The sequence below is a fragment of the Zeus faber genome (genome assembly GCF_960531495.2).
Source record: "Zeus faber genome assembly, chromosome: 1".
NCBI lineage: Eukaryota > Metazoa > Chordata > Actinopteri > Zeiformes > Zeidae > Zeus > Zeus faber.
Window position 1 is genome coordinate 20263083 of NC_137193.1, and position 22875 is coordinate 20285957.

The following is a 22875-nucleotide window of genomic DNA, read 5'->3' on the forward strand; positions in this document are numbered from 1 at the left end:
TGACTTGTTAGATGGTCGTCATGGTGACTGGTTAGATTTCACCACGAAAAAAAACAATCTTCCTCCTCCATCTTCAATCGAAGGGTGCTCAGTAAACTTAGGCCTCTGAGCAACAGGAGCTGTCCATGGTTCTGAACACATAATTTTACAACAGGAATGCCCAAATGAGTACATTCATTGGCTCAATGTCTTGAGTAGTGAGGAAGATTTGATGAATTATACTGAGTTTGTATATATATTAGGGTGGTCAATCGATTAAAATTGTTTAAAATTTTTTATCGGTTCAAATTGTAGCTTAAAGAGATATTTTTCATGTGTTGAATACACTTATCAACTTGGAAGCAGAAAACTATGCTTGCTTTAAGCAAATGTTTATTGGAAATCAATTAACAACCCAAATAAATGACATTATTGTCCTGAAACCGTGGCTTTCTTCAGTTTATTCAGGGGGACAGCTGCTCTCACTCCGAACAATCGGGCAAGGCGGCCATGTTTACCCTATACTGGAGGAACGTCCCTGTCCACTCTCACAGTAGTGAATCCAGGTAAATCCACATTAACGTCCAGAGTGTTGTCGGTTAGCCACGTTTAAGTGAAACAGTAAACTATTATCCCTGTTGATGGTCTTCCATATCACGAGGCTACAAACACAACACCTGCCGCCGCCATCTTATATACGGGTCTGGCAAATGCTCAAGTTAACAGAACGTGCGTTAATGTGTCAAAAAAATTGGTGGCCTTAAAATTAATTTGCGTTAACGCCTAACTTTGACAGCCCTAATATATAACACGGTCAGCCACAACATTAACACCACCTGCCTAAACAGCTCTGACCCATCGAGGCATGGACTCCACAAGACCTCTGAAGGTGTCCTGTGGTATCTGGCACCAAGACGCAGCAAATCCTTTAATTCCTGGACGTGCGAGGTGGTTCCCCCATGGATCGGGCTTGTTGTACCAGCACAACCTAGTCATCCACATGATGTAAAAAAAGACGGAATTTATCAGGCCAGGCCACCTTCTTCCATTGCTCCATGGTCCAGTTCTGATGCGCACTTTCCCATTGTAGGTGCTTCCGGCGGTGGACAGGGGTGAATATTGGGCACTCTGACCACTCTGTGGCTACACAGCCTCATACACAACAAGCTGTGATGCACTGTGTGTTCTGACACCTTTCTATCATAGCAGCATTAACTTTTCAACATTTTGTGGTACAGTAGCTCTTCTGCTGGGATCAGATCAGACGGACCAGACTTCACTCCCCACGTGCATCAATGAGCCTTGGGCGCCCATGACCCTGTCACCGGTTCACCGGTTGTCCTTCCTTGGACCACTTTTGGTAGGTACTAACCACTGCTTACCAGGAACACCCCACAAGACCTGTCGTTTTGGATGCTCTGACCCAGTCATCTAGCCGTCACAATTTGTCCCTTGTCAAAGTCGCTCAGATCCTAATGCTTGACCATTTTTCCCGCTTCCAACACATCAACTTCAAGAACTGACTGTTCACTTGCTGCCTAATATATGCCACCCCTTGACAGGTGCCATTGGAACAAGATGAGCAATGTTATTCACTTCACCTGTCAGTGGTTTTAATGTATATATATATATATATATATATATATATATATACTGTGTAGTAATATACTGTGTATATATTGGCAGTATATATCAGTATATATCATGGCAGTGCAACAAATATATATACAGTAAATTATATATATATATATATATATACGTTGCATTGCCATGACGATAGACAGGTGAGACGCCCCTCCACTATAACCTTCTGTGACTGAGTGGCAGTGTTATAAATGGATTTTCAGGTAGCTATGTTTGCTCCCTCTCTTCTTCCAGGCATATACCTTATTTAGCCCTTACCACCCCAGGGTACAGTCTCCACTGCTGGCCAGCTGTCAGTGAGTGGCAGCAGGGTGCAGTCTAATTCTTGGCTGACAAGTGTTCCTGACAGCAGCGGGGGGCGATGGGACTTTTCCAGCGTGCTTACGCTTTCTTCGTCTCATGCCCCATTGTGTTCCTCCTCTCCTTCCACTGCCTCTCTGCCCTTTCTCTTCTCCTCTGTCTCCACTTTTCTCCAGTTTCTCTGTTCAGCTCGCTCCTGTTCTGCCACCCCCTCCCTCTCTCCCTCCCTATCTCCTGTCTTTCTCTTCACCAATAACTCCCAGAGTGGAATTAAGAGATGCAATCATTTTCCACAGACAGAGACGGTTCATTTATTATTACATTAATTAACTAAGCCCTCCCCCCCCCCCACACACACACACACACTCACACACACACACACACACACGCACACACGCACACACTGATAGCACACACCGATTCACACTCATTGGCTCACACATCCCATTTTACCCCTGGAGCTTAGGCTGCGCTGTGATCTGAATACTGATTGGGCAGTTTGTCTTACTGCTCGCATTTGATTGGTCAGTTTACCCCACTGGGAAAGCCATTCTGTAATCATAAACGAGATTCACTGAGATCAGACGGAATGGACCTTTAAGCGAATTGAGTATTAGTGGGGTCCCAGGAGATAGATAGAAAGACATAAAGAAGAGAGGGTGCGTGCAAGAGAGAGAGAGAGAGAGAAAGACAGAGAGAGAGAGAGAGAGAGAGACAGAGAGAGAGAGAGAGATAGACAGAGAGACAGACAGAGAAATAAAGAAAGTAGTAGATGGAATTCAAATAACAGTTTTCTTAAGATTGGATTTTTTGGTTGAATATGAAAGTGGTATGTTCTATTGTTTATCTGCGTACACACACACACACACACACACACACACACACACACACACACATAGAAATGTCTGGTGCAAAGCGATGGTCATGCGTAGGGATGCCCAGCAGTCCTTGAGGGGTCCCATTCAATTGAAGAATAGTGTCATTTCACAGTTTCTTCATTTAGCTGTCTGAGGAATGTGAGAACAGCCATATTGATCACAGGGTCCACTGTGGCGAATCACAAACCTCGAATTGGATTTCTGTCGGTGTTCTCTATTGTCGAGCTGATTTGAAAACGTCAAATAATCTCGCTACGCTGGCTAGATAATATGAGTTTGATGTAATTTTAGTCATGTCGTCTTGTTTCAGGTACACGGTCTCAAGCAAGCCAAATTACAACCACCAGAATGTCCTGGAAATATGCTTAACAAGCCTGATAACAACACAATTAGTTCCGTCTCCCTCTTCCTCTATCTCGCGGTGTGATAAGGTGGGACATTTCAGATGACATGTTGAACTACGGAGAAGACACAGAATCTGCAGTCTAATGCAGCGCCAAGGTTCATTAAACTTCCAACCCAGTCAAATTCCAGGAGAGGATTTTCATCTTATTGGTTTTTAAGCTCCTGTTATACGGGGGCGAGGGTGGCGACAGCGGCGGGGCGTGGCGCCGAGCACTCTGCCGTGTTTTCTGGTTTCCCTCCACCTGGGACTCGGCCCCGACCTCCTCGCGCAGCCACAAATCCTCCGCTGTGGTCCGGCTTCGAGCTTCGTTTTCGAGGGCCTGATTTGCCGGCGTCAGGGAGCCATCCGGTCCCCTCCCACATATCCCCGCCCGCTCCCGAGCTTCGATCGGGTGACCCTCGAGTCACCATCTTGCTTCTCTCTTCTTCCCTCGCTCCCGCACTCACCTCCGGTCCACTGCCGTTTCAGCCCGTTCTGAATTCAGTGAATGATTTTCTGTGTTTGTGTGTGAGAGAGAGAAAAGCTTGGACGGTTCAGCCAATTAAAATATTAAAATCAGCATCATGTCATCGGAGACACCTTTTGGTATGGAGATTCGTAGACGACTCGTAGACAGGATGATGGATGCAGCTGAGCCACAGCGACAGTAGCAGCGTTGCCGTGTAGACTCACACTCGGTGTGTGCGTGTGATAGCAGCTGTTGCTATGGGGAAGGACCGAAAGATGAAGGAGAAACGCATCTCTCACCGGTGCTTTGTTGTCCCGTGCTGGGGAGGAAAAGTCAGCGCTGTGTAGTCCTAGTGTACAGTATATCTCTATGTGACGTGAGAGTGTACGTTGCATATAAAAGCATAGAAATGGAAAGCTAAAAGCAGATATAAAGACAATAACATCACACTCTCAATGTATAATGTGCGATTTTTTTCAAACGGCCTCCACCCTGGCAAGACTGGAACCCAACGACCAACTCAGTAGGAGAATCTTTCCAACAGCGTCTTGGTCATCACTAAGGCCAATGAAATGTCTCTAAATTAAAAATAATTGAATTTCCTTTTTTCTTTTCTTTTAATGATGTATTTGTTGTTTGTTTTCATCCCCCTTTTTTGCTCAATACGAATACAAGACTTGTCTTTTGTCGGTTATCAAAGTATTGAAGTGCTGCGAGTTCATTAACATGTTTATAGCAGTGATAAAAGGACTGAGTAGGCATCACGCATGGATGGGTTAAGTCAGACTGTGTGTGTGTGTGTGTGTGAGAGAGAGAGAAGGTGATGAGGAGCAGTGAACTACATGATGTTAGAGTGAGTGAAAGGTTAAGTGGTCAGGTCAAGGTGATGCAACTGTGTGTGTGTGTGTGTGTGTGTGTGTGTGTGTGTGTGTGTGTGTGTGTGTGTGTGTGTGTGTGTGTGTGTGTGTGTGTGTGCGTGCTTGCGTGTGGTGGTGGGGGGAGGAGGACATGAGTGCAAATGACAAGAGACGCAAAGACGATAGCCGCCAAGCCTTTAGGGATGCTGCCGCCGCTGCTGCTGCTTTTGCATTTGGCTCAGAACTGTTTGCGTTGAGATCCATGGATGTCGATGACGGTTTGATCGAATGGAAACGTGCGGATTTCCATTTCACAGGCTTGAGTAGAATGTTCCGAGACTGACACTAAGAACCGTGAACGTGGAGCACCTCAGAAACCGCAGAGTTTGACGTTGTACCTATCGCGTCCAACAGAAAAATAAATCGTTGAGCTTGAACTGAGCTTTTATTTGATTCATTTGGCATGAGTGGCAAGATGTATTCATTATTTTTATGCTTTCATCCATTTTCACCATGTGTTCACGTGAATCGCTCAGTATCTCTATCTTGAAATCCTCCAAAAGCGATGGCTTTCAACTGCACATACATATACACACACACGCACACACACGCACAGACACACACGCACACAGACACACACACACGCGCACACGCACACACACACACACACACACACACACACACACACACACACACGCACACAGACACACACACACGCACACACACAAACACACACACGTACACACACACACACACACACACACACACACACACACACACACACACACACACACACACACACACACACACAGTCATTTCTCAGGCTACAGCCCATGTGGTCAATTGTGACCTGTGTGTCTTATAAATCAATCACTCATGATCCACCCTGAACCCTTTTGCGTGTGTGCGTGTGTGTGTGTGTGTGTGTGTGTGTGTGTGTGTGTGTGTTTGGAACGGGGGTTCTGTAGATGTATAGCAAAGGGTTGCATATCTGTGTGTATTTAGGTATGTGTATCAGGATATGTATTTATGTGTGTGTGTGTGTGTACGTGTGTGCGTGCGTGCGTGCGTGCGTGCGTGTGTGTCTGTGAGGAGATCGCTCAGCTGTCAGTTTTGGTCTGGTGGTTGGCATAATTAATCTCTCCCTCTCCCGCTATCTTTGCCCCCTCCCCCCTTTCCGTCTCTCTTTTCCTCCATCTCTCCGTCCTCTGCCTCCTCATTTTGCTCCGTGCCTCCTTCTCTTCTGGATACCCCTTGAACTCCCTCTTTCCTTCCCCCTCCTACTGCCTGAGTGATGAGCTTTAAATGAGGGGGGATGCTCCTCTTTCCCTATCTGTTCACCCTTCATTCCAACACACCCACACTGTCCTGAGACCACTAAATTGTGTCAGTAACACACAGACATATTGTATTATTACTAATACAATTTTTTTTTTGCTCTACTGAAATAGTTGCTTTTTACTCTGCTACTGCGTGGCCTCAGTGTAGGTGGGATTATAAGAAATGCAAACAACTACCGTCCTTGCATCACTACTGCAAGGACTGCCAAAAGACCTGTGCATGTTCTGTAACCTCAGATGAACCACTTCCCAGAGTATAAATCCCCCCTTAACATTGATGATAAAAGTTTCACCCTCAACGAGACCCCAGTGCATCTTTTTCTTTTCGGACTGAGCCAAAATGGCTGCTCCCAAGCTGCTTTTCTTGCTGTGCTTTGCACAATCTTTTGCTGCTGTTGTAGCATGTTGTAAAATCAAGGGTGGTTTTCCTGGCACCAGCGTTTGGGGCCCTTAAGGTCTAGATACACAAACATATAGTTTTGTAAGGCTGAGTTGGCTGGCATGATGTTTCATGCACGAGTCATGCAACATACAAATAATATGACCAAGTTGGAACCCTCTTAGCAGCAAGTACTGACGGACCAATTTTAGTGGATCTACATTCCCACCCAAAGATGGCCTCCCTTCTGCAATTTAATAAACATCCTTGATCTTCTAACATACAGTTTGATAAAAAATACGACAGCTTATCAGCATTTAAACATAAATGTGTATAATGAGTACAGTATATTTTGTCTCTCTTGGCTTGGTTCATTTCGAGTCAATTACAGCCACACAGTGGCCTTGTTGCCATGGTACAAAACAAGGCCCATAAAGACGAAGGCAAAGGGATGATTGAGCTGATTGATTTGAGCCCTGATTTCAGCTCAACGCTCAGAGGACATCAATTTAAACCTAAAAGTCCTGATACTTTAGACATGACAGCAAAGTTAACGCACTAGATTAAATAGTAATTTCGACTTGAGCCAGTCAGTCATTGAAATTCATTTTGTGGCTCATCTCTTCTTACCTTATCAATGAAAAAAAAAGATTATCGTTGTCTGTTTCCATTCATAACTGCAACACCATTTTTCAACATCTGGTTTACCCTCATCTTGCAGCTGGTAACTTGAATATATCAAAATAAATAAGCAAATCACACTTCACATGCTGTATTGCGCTCTTAAAAAACACATTCCGGCCGCAATGACGAGCAACAACCTCAAACTATATTATATTTAGTCGCCTCAATGGCAAACTTCAACCCCCAAGTGCCTCCTTTAAGGAATCCACAAAAGCAATCAGAAAACTTGACTTTGTGACCGTGCAAGGTTTTCATCTAGTGGCTGTGGTCCTCTCGATATGAATGGATAATTAAGATCAACGGCAGGGAGATGGCTTTGCTGATTTTAAATAAAAGCCCAGGGAAATATGACGAGACTTACATTAACAATTTACACTTGAGATCATCGTACTGAGTTATTATTAAAACAAGTGCGGCAGAAAAGCCGGTTGAAAGCCATCAATTTTGGAGGATTTCAAGATAGAGATACTGAGCGATTCACGTGAACACATGGCGAAAATGGATGAAAGCATAAAAATAATGAATACATCTTGCCACTCATGCCAAATGAATCAAATAAAAGCTCAGTTCAAGCTCAACTACATCTTTTATTGTTGGACGAGATAGGTACGACGTCAAACTCTGCGGTTTCTGAGGTGCTCCACGTTCACGGTTCTTAGTGTCAGTCTCGGAACATTCTCCTCAAGCCTGTGAAATGGAAATCCGCACGTTTCCATTCGATCAAGCCGTGATCGACATCCATGGATCTCAACGCAAACAGTTCTGAGCCAAACGCAAAAGCAGCAGCGGCGTCGGCAGGATCCCTAAAGGCGTGGCGGCTATCGTCTTTGCGTCTCTTGCCATCTCCACTCATTTCCTCCTCCGCCCACCGCCACCACACACACACGCACGCACGCACACACACACACAGACACACACAGAGCCATAAATGAAGAGCCTAACTTATCAAGATAGAGTGGCGCTCATGCCCGACCCCTCCCATCAGAAATCATTAACTTTCTTTGAAGCTACTCTGCTGTGTGCATACGTGAGAATATATTCCCCCCTTCAGACGTATCAGTGTCTGATGAGGGGGTTTCCATCCAGTTTCCACGATCCAGAAGCTGCTGTCGTACCCCTGCCACAGTTTAGTACCGCTGGGTTTTGTGATTTTGGTTGTGTAATTAATAATGTGTGTGTACGTGTGTGTGTGTGTGCGTGCGTGCGTGCGTGCGTGCGTGCGTGCGTGCGTGCGTGCGTGCGTGTGTGAGAGAGCAATTTCTCCAGATATGTGGTCGCCCTGAAGTCTTTAATTAGTGTTTCGCACAAACCAAGGCTGGTCCTCACTCAGCACCCTGCATCAGTCCTACTACGACACACACGTGCACGCTCCCACGCCCACAGTCCCGTTCTCCGTATCCATAGACGACCCGATACCGATTCTTCGTAACCCTAACAGACATGGACACACACTGCGATGTTGATGGCTGCCAGTTACACACATGTGCGATTCCCAGATAACTCTTTCTCTCTGTCTCTGTCTGTCTTTTAGGTTTCATATATACCTGTGGTGGTACATTGAAAGGCCGCAACGGAAGTATAGAATCCCCAGGCTTTCCTTACGGCTACCCCAACGGGGCAAACTGCACGTGGATCATCGTTGGGGAAGAAGGGAGTAGAATCCAACTACTCTTCCTGTCGTTTGCCATAGAAGAAGAGTACGACTTCCTGTCCTTGTACGACGGACACCCCCACCCGTCCAACTTCAGGACCAGGTAGGACCATCTTCTCGGCCTCACGTTTGCAGCTTTGCTCTTTTCTAAAACATGCCATCCAGTTTTTCCAAACCCCATGCAAGTTCTGTTAACATTTATTGTTGTTAAAGCAAGGTTATGGCCAGGTTCATAGGTCTCTTCACACTACGGCTACAGGAATCTTGCCTAAAATGGCTGAGCCAAAGCTGAAACAAAAGCCACGCCACCCGTGCATGAGACATTAACACAAGATGGCTCCACGATGCCGTCAATCAATGTGATTCCAGCGTTCTGCAACCAAAGCGTCGAAGGGGCCAAATCTCCAAATGGCGATAGTTTCTAGAAATGTATAAACCCACATTTACATGGTCAGTCAAAGAGCTTCTCTGGCAGGGTGTAAATAATGAAATAATGATAGAATGGCGTGATCCAGATGAACAGTTTCGCCTAAAACATCAGTAGCTGCCCAACCTGTCGCCTTGTGTTGACTGGCTGCCCAAGGAAACAAGAACCTCTTCAGCACTAAGGACCTTGAGGAACAAGGTTCCGTCCAACGTTCCTCTGGGTGAAGAGGCTTTTTGGCACTCTTACCATCATTAGTAAGAGTGCAAAACAGGGCAGGACAAAAAGGAAAAAGGAAAAAATATATAATATAATGATATAGAATGGCTCTTGAATTGAGTGTAAAATAAACATCCTATTTACTAGAATACAATAGACACTTGGCGGCGGGGGCGGGGGGCACATCCCCGGCTCCTGGGATAGCATGCTGATTGTACTTGAGCAGGACACCCCGAAACAACGGACTGCTACGTGGCAGCCCACTGCTAGGAGGGGTATATGGAGACAACTTATTTCCCCCAGAAGGATTGATAAAGTATACAAGATGGAAATCAAATTTCTCCATGGTAAAATGACAACCATGCCGAGCTTAGCGTGAACAATATCTCGAGAGGGGAGCGGAATAGAACGCCCCTGAGACATTGTTGTATGTTGTTATGGAGGGAAGGGGGGGCTGTTTAATGAAGGGTGTGTAATGCAATAAATAGGAGAAGAGAGTTTATATGAAAGATGCCCTCTGTGCTGTGATTAGTTGATTAGCACTTCCTTCTTATCAGAGATGACAGGAAATGACACGCTGTGTGTGTGTGTGTGTGTGTGTGTGTGTGTGTGTGTGTGTGTGTGTGTGTGTGTGTGTGTGTGTGTGTGCGCGTGTGTGTGCGTGTGCGTGCGTTTGCGTGTGTGTGTGTGTGTGTTAGAAACAGACAGAGAATGTGACTATTTGTGAGTAAGATTTTGGTTTGTGAAGTTGCAATTACCATGCTATTTGGGTCTAATTATCACTGTTCCTTCTGATCTGATGCAGCACATATCCATGCACGAACGCCCCCCCCCCCCCCACACACACACACACACACAATCACACACACACAAATGCAGGATAGTGATTAAGAGGTCAGATCCATTAACAAGAAAATGGTAATTACATAGAGGATGATTATGATGAATCACACAGAGAGAGAGATGCGCGCACACAAACACATGCACACACACACACACACACACACACACACACACACACACACACACACACACACACACACACAAACACATACACACACACATGCATATACACTCATATATGCATCCATATGCTGTTCCCTTTTCCCTTGATTCATGGCTTGTAATTAAAGGTCTTATATAGGATTGCATCACAAATAAATCACCTACACACCTTTGTCTGGGGAGAAATCTGTCTGATGCCCCATGTCTCCACTGGTGTCCGGAAAATTAATCATTAAAAAGAAATAATGGAACCATATGACCATATGAAAAAAAAAAAAAAAAACTCCAGGTATGAATTTAATGGTCCTTATTTTCAACAACCCCATATGGGCTGCACACAAGAAGGTTGCTGAAAACGCACGTGAAATACGAGCTAATAAATACGTAACTGTACAAAACACTTCCAATCCCGCTCTCCCAGTGAGCATATTTAATTAAACTGATAAAACATTTTAATTACGTAGATTAAATTATTTAATGAAATATATTCACTCATTAAAACGCATAAATAATCTAAGTGATTGTGTTCTCCATTGGATTCATAATCACTGTTCTATTAGTGTCTCGAACTGCCTTCATTAGGAAAGAGAAACACTGGAGACAAAGTTGGAGAGAGAGAGAGAGAGAGAGAGAGAGAGAGAGAGAGAGAGAGAGAGAGAGAGAGAGAGAGAGAGAGAGAGAGAGAGAGAGAGAGAGAGAGAGGTAAGCATTCCATTACAGTGCACACTGGTTTAGGTAACTTTTATTGAGCTCCCAGTTTGCCACACCCATGAACCTGGAATTGAGTTTCCTGCCTGTCTAGGGCGCAATACTCGGAACAGGATGAATGCAAAAACAAAAAGAAGTTGGCAATTCAAAATAATAATGAACTTCCATTGACTTTAAGCACGTTTTAAAGCAAGAATTATATATAAGTCATAATTCCAATTCAAATTAGTGGTGTAGCTCCTAAAATGTCGGTGTGCATATTCAAGATTCAAAAGGTTGATTTGTGATTTAGCTCAACTCGACCTTTCTGAGACCTACCCATTTATCCAAACAGACACTAAAACTGACAGTGAGTTATTCTAATTCGTACCCACTTCTCTCCCTTCTCATTCATCACATTGTTCTCCATGCCCGCGACGGCTGGTTTGAGGGCTTTCCGCACCATGTTTTCCAGATAAGGGTGGATAACTGCACACATTACGCTATCCAACAAAGCATTTCCACCCATTTAGGACACATACAGTAGATAATCCCGGCCTGTGTTGTGCTGATGGATGAATAACGACCGCTTCTCTGTGACTGTCCCCAACTGACCGGACTTGTATTTAGCAGAAGTTCATCGTCGGTGTCCGTCTCCCTCCGGGTTCAGTTTTCGTTTTTTCTCGGTGCCGTCATGGTTTCCTTTGATTGTCGGCCTGTGAAGCCCTTTCAGGCTCTCGCTGTGAAAAAAAGTCTACTCCTATAAACTTGCCTTGACTGCACCCGATTTGACTTGAGGTGAGTATGCAAGTGTGTATTTATCTGAAATTTTCCTTTGGGGGTGAATAACGTAGAAACGTCTCCATTTAGTTTGATTCGTTAGCAGGGTTGTGTTGAATTACTTGAAAATGTTGTAACTGGATACAGTCCAGATTACTAGATTACCATCATTTGGATTACTTGTCAGGCGATTCTAAATTTCACAGTTAATGCTAAATTAGGACAAAAACGTACCAAGATGTACCACAATTTGAATTCCTAAAAAGTTAGGGAAGCTCAATTGCAATAAAAACACGAGTGTACGGTTTTCAAAGACTTTGAATTAAACATCCAAAACCTCTGTCAATTCTTTCAACAAAACCTTTGGACATTCTAAGGGTGTGGCGGTTTCGCCTACCACACGCCACCCCAAGTGGTGTTTTCAGAGGCCACACAGACAAACACTTTATTGTAGCGGGTGGGCTAGTTGGAGTAAGCCCAGGAGCAGACAGACATGTATCATGGCAGGGGCTCCTCTCCTGGGTGAGTGTGGGGATGGGGGCTTTACCCGTTGCTCGTTAGACCAACCGATGAGCAACAGGTATGCAGCCACACCTGTCCTGGGCCCCCAATTACCTAGACCCAGGACGGGTGTGGCTGCTCAAACCACACCACCCCCCACACCACAAAGGGGTTTAAATGTTCCTTTCACTTAAAGGAATATGAGAAAATATCTCAAGGCGTTATGTGCTTATATAACGCCAACGATCAATCTCCATTCAACTATTCACCTCAGAGAAGAGCACAGATATTCTGAACGTTCCCAATGTCTCTTTATATGCGACCTGTCCCTATCAGACTGAGTGATCCCTATTAGCGGCTTGGAAAAGCCCAATGAGAATGCAGTCATTCCTCCCTGTTCAGGACTGTGTTCAGATCCCTGCTGCCCAGGACGCCCCGCTGTTCCCTGAAAGCCCTGTGACAAACTTTTAATCTCTGCCAAGTGATCCCAATCTCCCTCTCTCCCTATATTCCAGTGTTTACAAAGGCCGCTGCGGTAATTTGCCTCCCCCTACAGGTGGGATTAGGCTGTGTTCATGGGGCTTATGGTTAATTTAATATCACACTCTGCAGAGGCTATGAAGGTCTCTGCTACCTGGCTGGAACATAGCGGCCACGCTCCGCTATAATAACCCCGCTCCATCCATCCTGCTGCCTTTGAGCCGCTGTATCTCGGCTTATGGCTGGTTCTCTAGTGTCAACCATGACCTAGATTTGTATCTGCAATCCACAGCAGCGGTAGCTTCACACCTAGCTGGATCGCCCCGCCCGTGGACACACACACACACACACACACACACACACACACACACACACACACACACACACACACACACACACACACACACACACACACACACACACACACACACACACACACACACACATATATACTGTTTGTGTCAGTGTGTGAGAGACAGACACATGCATACACAAATGCAAACAGAGAAGTGATGGGAAAAAGCAGTGTGAAAAGTAAGCAAATATTGTCTTTGATGTTGGGACAGAATTCCTATGCTGAAGTCTGCGAGTGAAATGCGTGTACCAATGCATTTGCACACGCATGTGTGTGTGTGTGTGTGTGTGTGTGTGTGTGTGTGTGTGTGCGTGTCTGCGTGCCCGTGTGTGAACTGAGGTGTGTTTACCCCTGAGGTAGCACTGTTTCATCTCTTCCTGCATCAGTTCTGCCCTCCAGGGGGTTGGAAGTGTGTGTGTGTGTGTGTGTGTGTGTGTGTGCGCGTGTGCGTGTATGTGTGTACGATGATCCAAATAGCTTTGCTCAGGTTAAAAAGGCAGGAAGGAAGACAGAGAGAAAAAGATCCCTTGGCTTTCGCCGAGACTCTTTTGGCTTGGGAGCGCGAGGCTCCGACCAGCGCTTCCTCCGAGACCAACAGAGGACACCGCCAACCAAAGAGGCTCCGACACTTGTTGTTATTCTATTTTTCAAAATACAGCCTTTTTTGGAGGCCTTTTTTTTTTTTTTGTCAAACGGTCTGAAGAGATACACAGAGGCGAGAGAGAGAGAGACAGAGAGAGAGAGAGAGAGCACTTTTGAGACATTATTCCCTCAGAAATGTAGCTGGTCCATTGCCTGGTCACTTTTCTGCAGATGACATTCATTCACTCCTCTGATACTGTTTGTCCCTCTTTCTTTTCTTTCCTTTCTTTATTTCTTTTCTTTCTTTCTTTCTTTCCTCACTTTACTTTCTTCCATTCTTCTTTCTTTCTTTATGTCTTATTTCTCCGAAATCGTCTCTAAGATAGTTGCTTCATCCTCTGAACTGCATTCACTCTCTCACTCCTAATCTCTGCCTGCTCCACTCTCCCTTTCCCAGTTGTCTTTTTCTTTTTTGAATGATCTTACTGTAATTCACTCTATTCGCCTTTTTTTTCCCCTCTGCATTCGTACGTCTCACGTCCCCTCTCCATCTCTGTCTCCCTTTTTCAAATTATATTAACCCTCCCCTCACCTGCCCTGACCCCCTTTTCTACTTTTTCTCTGTTGAGTCTCTTATTCTTTTTGTAAATTCTTCCTCATTAATTCAGAGGTGATAACCAGCTCCACTCACTCTACTCAGCCCCAGATTATAATTATAATTATTACAATAATGGTGACACTACATTACAATATTCCAGAGTCAAATCCCCCGGTGATAACTCTCTCTGGAGCTCCTGCCTTTTGTGTCACACTATGGCAATTGTAGTCCTTTGTGATTACATCTGTGGGCGTTTAGTACACCTGGGGCTGCTGTTAATTGATTTTTGGTACCATTTTCTGTGAGAGAACAGTTTGGTCTGACTAGAGAGAGAGAGATGGTCCGTCACAATGAGTACGGTTTGCATGCGTATTGAACTTTTAATATTAATTAAACTTTTGTTATCGCACGTGTAAATGTCTTTATGTTTGATAACATTGCACACATACTTTCCTGGACCTTTTTAACCCATAAATAACTGGTCGTTGGCAGAAGTGAGTCCTTTCTTAACTTTCAAAAATGTTAAATGCAACAAAAAGCTGAGTGCCACTTGGCTGAAAGCCCTGGTCATTCATTATCATATTTCATGATGTATTATTATGCTTGCTGATATACAGTATGACAGCACTGGCATGATTTATTATCTTTATCACTTGGCTTTACAATTGCTTGGCATGCGAGCTCACAAAGTCGTGAAACAGATTATTTGTAGCTAGGCGGCAGGGCCGGCCCTGGGCCGTATAGGGTGCCAATCATCCATGGGGGCGCCGGGCCAGGAAGAGGAAATAAATATTCAATCAAATAAAATTATGGAAGAAAATTGTTATTTATTTTTAGAATACAAATTACAAAGATGCTGGGCACCCTCACATGTTATTTTTTAAGAAAAATAACACTTTTGCCCGCCCCAATCCCCCCCCCATGAGTTTTTTGTTTTGCCCAGTTGTTGCCGGCCCGGTGGCTGGCAGCCGCTCTGCTCTGAGTTCAACCAGTAGGGGACTGTATCTGTAGTACCAGGCGTTTTCCCCTTGTGTTGCATGACAATGGGGCCGATACATCGCAAAATATTGTGGTGTTTGGCGGCGTTAACGAGACGGGTCTCAGATGATTGTTCGGTTGGTAGAAGCCCGGTTCTATTCTCTGCCAACTGGCCCCTAACCACCGCGGGGGCTGAGGTGTCCGGATGGAAACAACCACCAGGGGATAGCTGTGACCCTTATATAGAACCTTTCTCTTTACTTTGCTGTTACTTCACAACTACAACCAGGTACACGTGTTGATGTTCGCTTGTTGGTTGTATTGAAAATACGACGGTGCTTATAAGCAAATCATCAAGGAGCTGTTTTTGTTGGCAGGGCAACACAATAAACACAATGATCCTAATCTATTCTCTCAAATTAAAATGACTTGATAGATAATCATGTTTATTGAACTGCTGTATGTATGTTGTATTTAATGTCATACTGTAGACGTCATTGGTATGGCTCCTGTGCTATATTGTTTTAATGCTGTTTTTTTTCCTCTGTTAATGTTAAAGCTAAAACCCATCACCCTGAAAGTGCCAGAGCTATAAAGCTATAGTTATGACAAACTTTTGCAAACCTTTGCAAATTATTCCGTGCGGCCTCAGCTCTCCATTTCCCAGCATTTCCCGGTATTTTTTCACTCGGCTGGATGCTGGCAGAGGATTGAGTCTGCGAGGACAAGGAGGCGTACTTGTTGTTCTCCATTCATAAATGGTAAATGGACTGCCTTTTTTATAGCACTTTTCTAATCTCGCGACCACTCAAAGGGCTTTACAGTACACGCCCTCACATTCACCCATTCACACACACAGTCATACTCCGATGGTGGAAGCAACAGTGCAAGGCACACACCTACTCAACGAGAGCAGGTAGGGGTTCAGTGTCTTGCTTAAAGACACTTTGACGTGCTGCCAAGAGGAACCAGGATGAAACCAGGAACCTTCTGATTACTGAACGACCTGCTCTGCCTCCTGCCTCCTGCGCCACCGTTGGCATAAATATTTATTGGTGACTTAAAATGAGGGATCACAAAATCACTTGTTATGGCATTTGCCTTCTACAGTTGCACATTAACTTTTTGCACGTGCGTGTCTGTGTGTGTGTGCGTGCGCGTGCGTGTGCTGGGATGGGTCATGCATCAACAAAGTCACGCTCGGTGTCAAGCAGTAATCTACTCTGAAGTTTCTTGGCAATGACAAGATGTTTTTTTGTGATTAGAGCGAAGCAGGTGCTAAGGGCCGTTCTTCAGGCACTGTAACAGCGATCTGAATTTTGCCTCTTTCGTCAAGGCCTTTTGCATGGGCCTAATTTACAACTCCGAGATTTAAAAAAGCCATTGAATGAAATGAATTCAAGTGATTTGCTTATAGTGATTATATGGATAAGCGTGTCATTTGTGGGTGTAATACAACTACGACCAGCAAGTTTGCACTGGGCTGCAACGAGGCTGACCGAGTCACCTGCACCAGCTGTTGGTGTGGCGAGACTAGGAAAAGGTCCAAATACGATCGTCTGTTTCAACCGAGTGTTTTTGATCCTTTGAGTTGGCCATATTGATTTCAACGTGACTCTGTTAAGAGCAGCTCAGCCCGAGCTGGTCTGGCGCTTCCACGGCGGTGAACCCGGGAGCTTCTTTGCCCTTTTTGTCTGTTTATATTGGGATTCAGGCTAATGAGAACCAAGCGACTCCAACAGGTCAACTGATACACTTTGGATGTCTCCACTGGGTGGTAATACCAACCATATTGTGTGTGTGTGTGTGTGTGTGTGTGTGTGTGTGTGTGTGTGTGTGTGTGTGTGTGTGTGTGTGTGTGTGTGTGTGCGTGTGTGTGTGTGTGTGCGCGCGTGCGCACGCGTGTGTATGTGTATCTGTGTTTATTCAAGGTTCCAGTAATCCCAGTGGCTAAGCTGGTAATCCCCTCAAGCTTCCCATTAGCCCCCTGACACACACATACACACACACACTACACTAAACACACACACACACACAGACACACACACACACAGACACAGACACACATGCACACTCGCACATTTCAATACCTCCAAGGCAGTCACCCAGGTGTCAGGCAGACTGCTCCCCAGGGAAGGATCGCTGTGATCAGCCACAGAGCTGGCCCTCTGCCCATGGAGGGATGAATGAATGGGGACTTGGGCTGGTAATACATACATATTAAGGTGAAGAAGACAGACAGAGAGAGAGAGACAGAGAGAGAGACAGAGACAGAGACAGAGAGAGACAGAGACAGAGACAGAGACAGAGAGAGAGAGAGAGAGACAGAGACAGAGACAGAGAGCGAGAGCGAGAGAGAGAGAGAGAGAGAGAGAGAGAGAACATGGATAGCAGCCAGTAGGATGGTAAGGAAGAAAGATGGCATAATTAAAAGGCTCCTTAAAAGGAGGAAAGGTGGGAAGTAGGAAGTAGAGGTAACAACAGGCAGATGGGGGGGACTACAGAGGAGGCGAAACACACAAGGATGGAAAGAAAAGAACATCTTCAGTAGCATCTGTTTTTCACCTCACTTGAATTACCTCCACAGAGCGCGAGCCATGTAGCAAGGGAATTAACGGCTTTGGGAACTGTTTTACCGGCAGTATTTTAACAGGCACAGCAGTGTATTTATTTTATTTTATTTTTTATCACTGTGGTGGGGGCTGTGCAAAGAATATCTCTGTGGTGTGTGTGTGTGTGTGTGTGTGTGTTTTTTTTTTCTTCTATGTTTCTCCTGGATGCTTCAGCGCTGCCATCGCTAGACAAAAAAAAAAAAAAAGAAAGTTAAGCACCCCAATTTTCCCCCCAATAGAAATGTATTCTACATGGGTCATTTATGTGTCAGCCATTTGCTATGACCCTCAGGGAATCTTTGAAACCCGCTCAATGCCCGTCTCAAGGTCACTGTGAAGTGGTAAACATTACGGAAGCTGATGTGGAAGTGCTTTAAACTGCAGTGCAGCTAATGGCAACTAGATGCTGCTTCAGAGAACTCTGATTGATTGGAAGTCAATGGAAAAAGAAGAACCTTCTCAGGAACTTCTATGAATACAGGGTCACGCTTTAGGGTCTCAATATCTAAGTTTTCCTCCTCTAATGGGCGGGTCTTCTGGGTCATGAAGTCAAAAGTCGACCCATTTAGAGGGTATTTAGGCTCAGATACTCTATGTATGCATTTGTGGGCGTAGTTGCTTTGATTGACAGGTCTCTTGTTCATGTTTGAGCAACATGGACGTGTCTCTTCCTCCGACTGTGGCGGCTTCAGTCACCACTCCCCCTACACACCAAGATGCCCCCTGCCGCCCAAAACTATCACGCTCGAGCCCATCCCGCCAGGATGGTGGCGAGCTGTAACGTGTCTTCAGAACAGGAACAGGTGACGCCACAGTCCAATTTTCATGCCGTCTATGACATGAACGCAACGGACGTGCGATGAGGTAAAGGCTTTGCCGGCAACTCTTCTCTTTTTCCTCCACAAATGGCTTTCCCTGCCTGAAAAAACCATGCAGTATACCTTAATGCCGCAATCATGTCCATCCTCCTGGCAGCCCTTTTTTCCTTTCCTGTCTCACACTTCCACCGGTTAGAGTTACAGCGTGTGGGCTGCAGGAGACATGCTTCCCTCGTTATATGAGCCCATACGTGCGGGGCTGCTACTAGAGTGACTCATTTCAGTTTGAACACCAAAGCAGCCGTCACTGGGCGCCGAACGACTCCCTCCAGTATGTCACATAACACAAACATACCGTCAGACCGAGCAACGGTGACTCATCTGCACAGTGGGAGCGCTGCGTCTCCCCTCTTCCCCCGTCTCATCTCTTCCCCGTCCGCCCTCTACTGTGTGCCTGTTGCAATTTTTAGAATATGTTATAGAGATGTAAAAAGTACTTTTCTGACTGGCTTGTCTACGGCTCGTTAAATGGTGTTTGGGATTGTGTGTGTTCCATATTTGTATATGTGTGTTTGTGTGTGTGTGCTTGTCCTTAGTTTATGTTGTATATATACTGCATGTTTTTTAGTTTTTTTAGTTTTAAACACATTTCTGTGTGTAAATGTGTAGCTCACTGCAATGTACTAAAGGGCCAGCCAATCAAATACAGGATTGTCCCTATTAAAACTTACATTAAAACTATATTAATCCCGCCAATAAAGCACAGTCCAATACTTCAGTCACCTTCATATATCAGTGGTTTTTAAAGAATGTAAAATAAATACACAACCTTGTCCATCCCAGGCACTGAGAGGGCGAATATGTGCAATTCATTCAATAATATGCAGAGTGTGCTTAATACCACCTTAATACTTAACTTCATTTATATTTAATAGCTTGGAAATTCATCCATACGGTCTATCTTATTACAGCGAAAGCAATTTAATGAAGCAACGAGCATCACCACAGAACACAGTTCTTGGCACGTGCTGACTGTAAATCATAAATCACATTTGCTCGTCTGTGCGGAAATGTTACACATGCTTAGAGAAGCAAAGACGGTTAAATGAACTAAACCCCGGATAAACTGGCAGTGCCATCTTAAGCACCAACAGCAACTACCTGTATAGGACCCCATCTACCCATTGTGGCTCCCTGTTCTTTTACCTTAGGCGGGAATTTAGTTCTAAGTGTGCAGCAGAAGCCAACAATTTTCACACTACCTCACTCGCAAAACAGAAAAAAATCGACCATGTTGTTGCAGCTAAAAAAGAATGTCAGATCAAAGAACTCCATCCCTGCTTCAGGCGGCAAACGCACTCCATCTTGGTCTGTTTGTCTTTTTTTAATCTTTCTCTGTTTGATGAGGAAAGACCACCTTTTCTCTTATCTGCCACTCTCTGCCTATTGTCAATCACATTTGAATTATTGGCAATAAGACTTGAAAATTAGATAAGTGTTGCTTGGTGGTTTTGGCTTTGCGTGTGCCGCAGCTTTTGATCCATCTATCTATTTGAGAAAAAAATGAAAGGAATTTTGTCCCTTTCAAGTTCAGTTACTTAGTCGCACCTACCTGTTGACTTTTTTGGATGTAAAATTGATTTGTTATGCATTGGCAAAGCATGCATAGCTGATTCACTGCATCCGAAAAAGTCAACAACTCAATATTGTGTTTCTCTTTGACAAATGTGATTTCAGATGAACCTAACCACGGTGCGTCACGGTTATTGTCAAAAGTTGGTTCAGCCGTACAGGAAGCCTTAGGTTTTAATTTAGCTCACAGCTTCTTATCCAGCCGCAGGGAGGATCCACGCTGGCCCCGATGCACTGTTCTTATAATTTGCGCACTGCGATCGCTGCGGTGTCTATAATTTTATTAAATACTGCGATGGAGGAACGGAAGATGGATCCCGGTGGGTGCTCGTGCGCCATTTACATTCATGGCCGTGGCGGTTAATGGAGCGGAATTCTCTTAGTGCACAGCAGGTCTCAGCAATTTCACGCCATTTGTTTATTGTTTCCGATGCGATACAGTACATTCCTCTCCAAGTTTTTATTAACTCTACTGGTCGGCTACGGGCCGTAATGATGGTCCATCTGCCATCAACAGAACACAAATTCTTGGCGGTCCAATGGTCGTGATTAGAGTGACATACTGTATGTTGACTTCTCTCTCATATGTTGTCATGAACCTCATAACAATTCACCATTTTATTATGTGAAGTTGTGACTGAGAAGTTAATAAATTGTAATGCGACTTTTAAAATTCATCCAGTCACATTTCAAATTCAGAATGAATTTTATATGAAAGCTGCATAATTTATTATTATTATTATAATTCAAGATCAAGATTCAAGATTCAAGATAATTATTATATAACCTGATTATTATACACTATTTCAATTAATACCACTATTCATAATAGTATTATTTATAATAATAATAATAATAATAATAATAATAATAAAAATAATAATAAGACTTTTCACTTTGCACTCATAAATATAAAAATGTGCTTGTAACATGATAACTAATTTATTATTGTCATGTAATTTATCATCAACAGACATCATTCTATGCAGCAGCAGAAAATGACACATGTATGATGATACGTAATACAAACAATGAAAAATATATCACTTCTCAGCCTGATTCATTGTGTTGTTTTATATTTCATATCAGAGGTTGTTTTTGCCTTCATGATGAGCCAAAATAAGTTACCGTAATTTCCGGACTAAGCGCACCTGAATATAAGCCGCACCCACTGAATTTTTTTAAAATATTTATGTTGAACATAAACAAGCCGCACATGTCTATAAGCCGCAGGTGCCTACAGGTACATAGAAACAAATGAACTTTACACAGTCTTTAACGAAACACGGCTTGTAACAAAAATAAAAAAATAGCGGTAAACAGTAGCCTACCAAGAAAGTCATTGGTCACTATCTTCCTCCTCCTGCGCACTGTAACCACTGAAGTCATCTCCTTCGGTGTCGGAGTTGAACGGCCTCAGAGTTGCTTCATCCGATGTTGGATCGTTTTCATTGTCGCCCTCGTCACTTTCATCCGGAGGCAAATTCCCCGCTGAGCTCATGCCGCCCGCTTCAACACGCGGCAGTCCAGCCTTTCCAAACCCGTTGATGATAGCGGATTTTTTAGACAAGGCTCCACTCTGTCTGGACCCACTGGCAGACACCACGATGGTCCCCCTCTAAAATCCTCAAACTTCACTGCGGTGGCGATTGTTTTGGCTTTCAGTCGGATCTGCACAGTTGAAACACCTCGGCCGTCTGCTCTCTGTGTGTTGACCCAGTCCTCGAGCTCGTTTGCTAGTTGGGGCCATCTGCTTTCCTTCCCCCTGAAAGCTTTTGTTGTCTTTTTGCACCGAGTCAGTTCCTCACGCTGCTGTTTCCAACGTCATTGAGGCCAAGCTTCCGTGCAGCAGCTCTATTTCCTTTTCCAACAGCCAGATCGATCGCCTTCAACTTGAAAGCTGCATGATATGCATTACTTTGTGTCTTTGACATGATGAGGGTGACGAAATGACGACCGTAAATGATGGGAAGTTTGAGCGCGCTCACTTGAGCTGTTTCACCTTAACCCGTTCGGCAATTTCATTGGTCTAATGAAAGCTTCATGCCGCCAAAAAACTGAGCACCGTCACATAATGTGTTTTTTGCTCACTTTTTTGGCGGCATGAAGCTTGTGAGAGCGGGAAAAATCCATAAATTTGCCGCGTCATTGGATAGGCCGTGAGGTTCAAAGCTGGGTAAAAAGTAGCGGCTTATAGTCCGGAAATTACGGTAAGTGTTCAGTTAAGTTAAGTACCATTGGCTTGAGTCATACAAGGCAAACAAGTGCAGATAATCAAGTCTATTATCCGCTGAATCTTGGACAGGTACGACCTAAATGCCTCGCCAATATTTTTTCACAAACTTTTAGAGGCACGTGATTATTTAATATCACTTATAGTAGTACATTCAATATATGCATGTTGCTTGAGAAGAAGTTTTACACACACGCAGGCACGCAGGCACGCACGCACACACACACACATACACGCACACTTTCCCTGTTCCAAAGTTTTGTTTCCAAGCTACATGTACAGCCAGTCACTCCAGGAACGAAAAATTGAACAAAAATGAGAGTGAGACAGAAAGACAAAGGGAGAGAGAGAAAGGGGTTGAGAGAGAGAGAAAGAACAGCGGAATATTTCTGCTCTATTGCTCCC

The 22875-nt window shown here is 44.4% G+C and overlaps 1 protein-coding gene across 1 annotated transcript in view; it reads left to right on the top strand.

The window, feature by feature from the left end:
* csmd3b (CUB and Sushi multiple domains 3b) overlaps positions 1 to 22875 on the top strand; it is a gene marked incomplete at its 5' end in the record, with an annotated part of 405005 nt that overhangs the window by 69580 nt on the left and 312550 nt on the right. The window contains one exon of the mRNA XM_080014654.1: positions 8447 to 8669. Within this exon, the coding sequence (XP_079870780.1) occupies positions 8447 to 8669 (223 nt within the window). The remainder of the gene's footprint in view (positions 1 to 8446; positions 8670 to 22875) is intronic.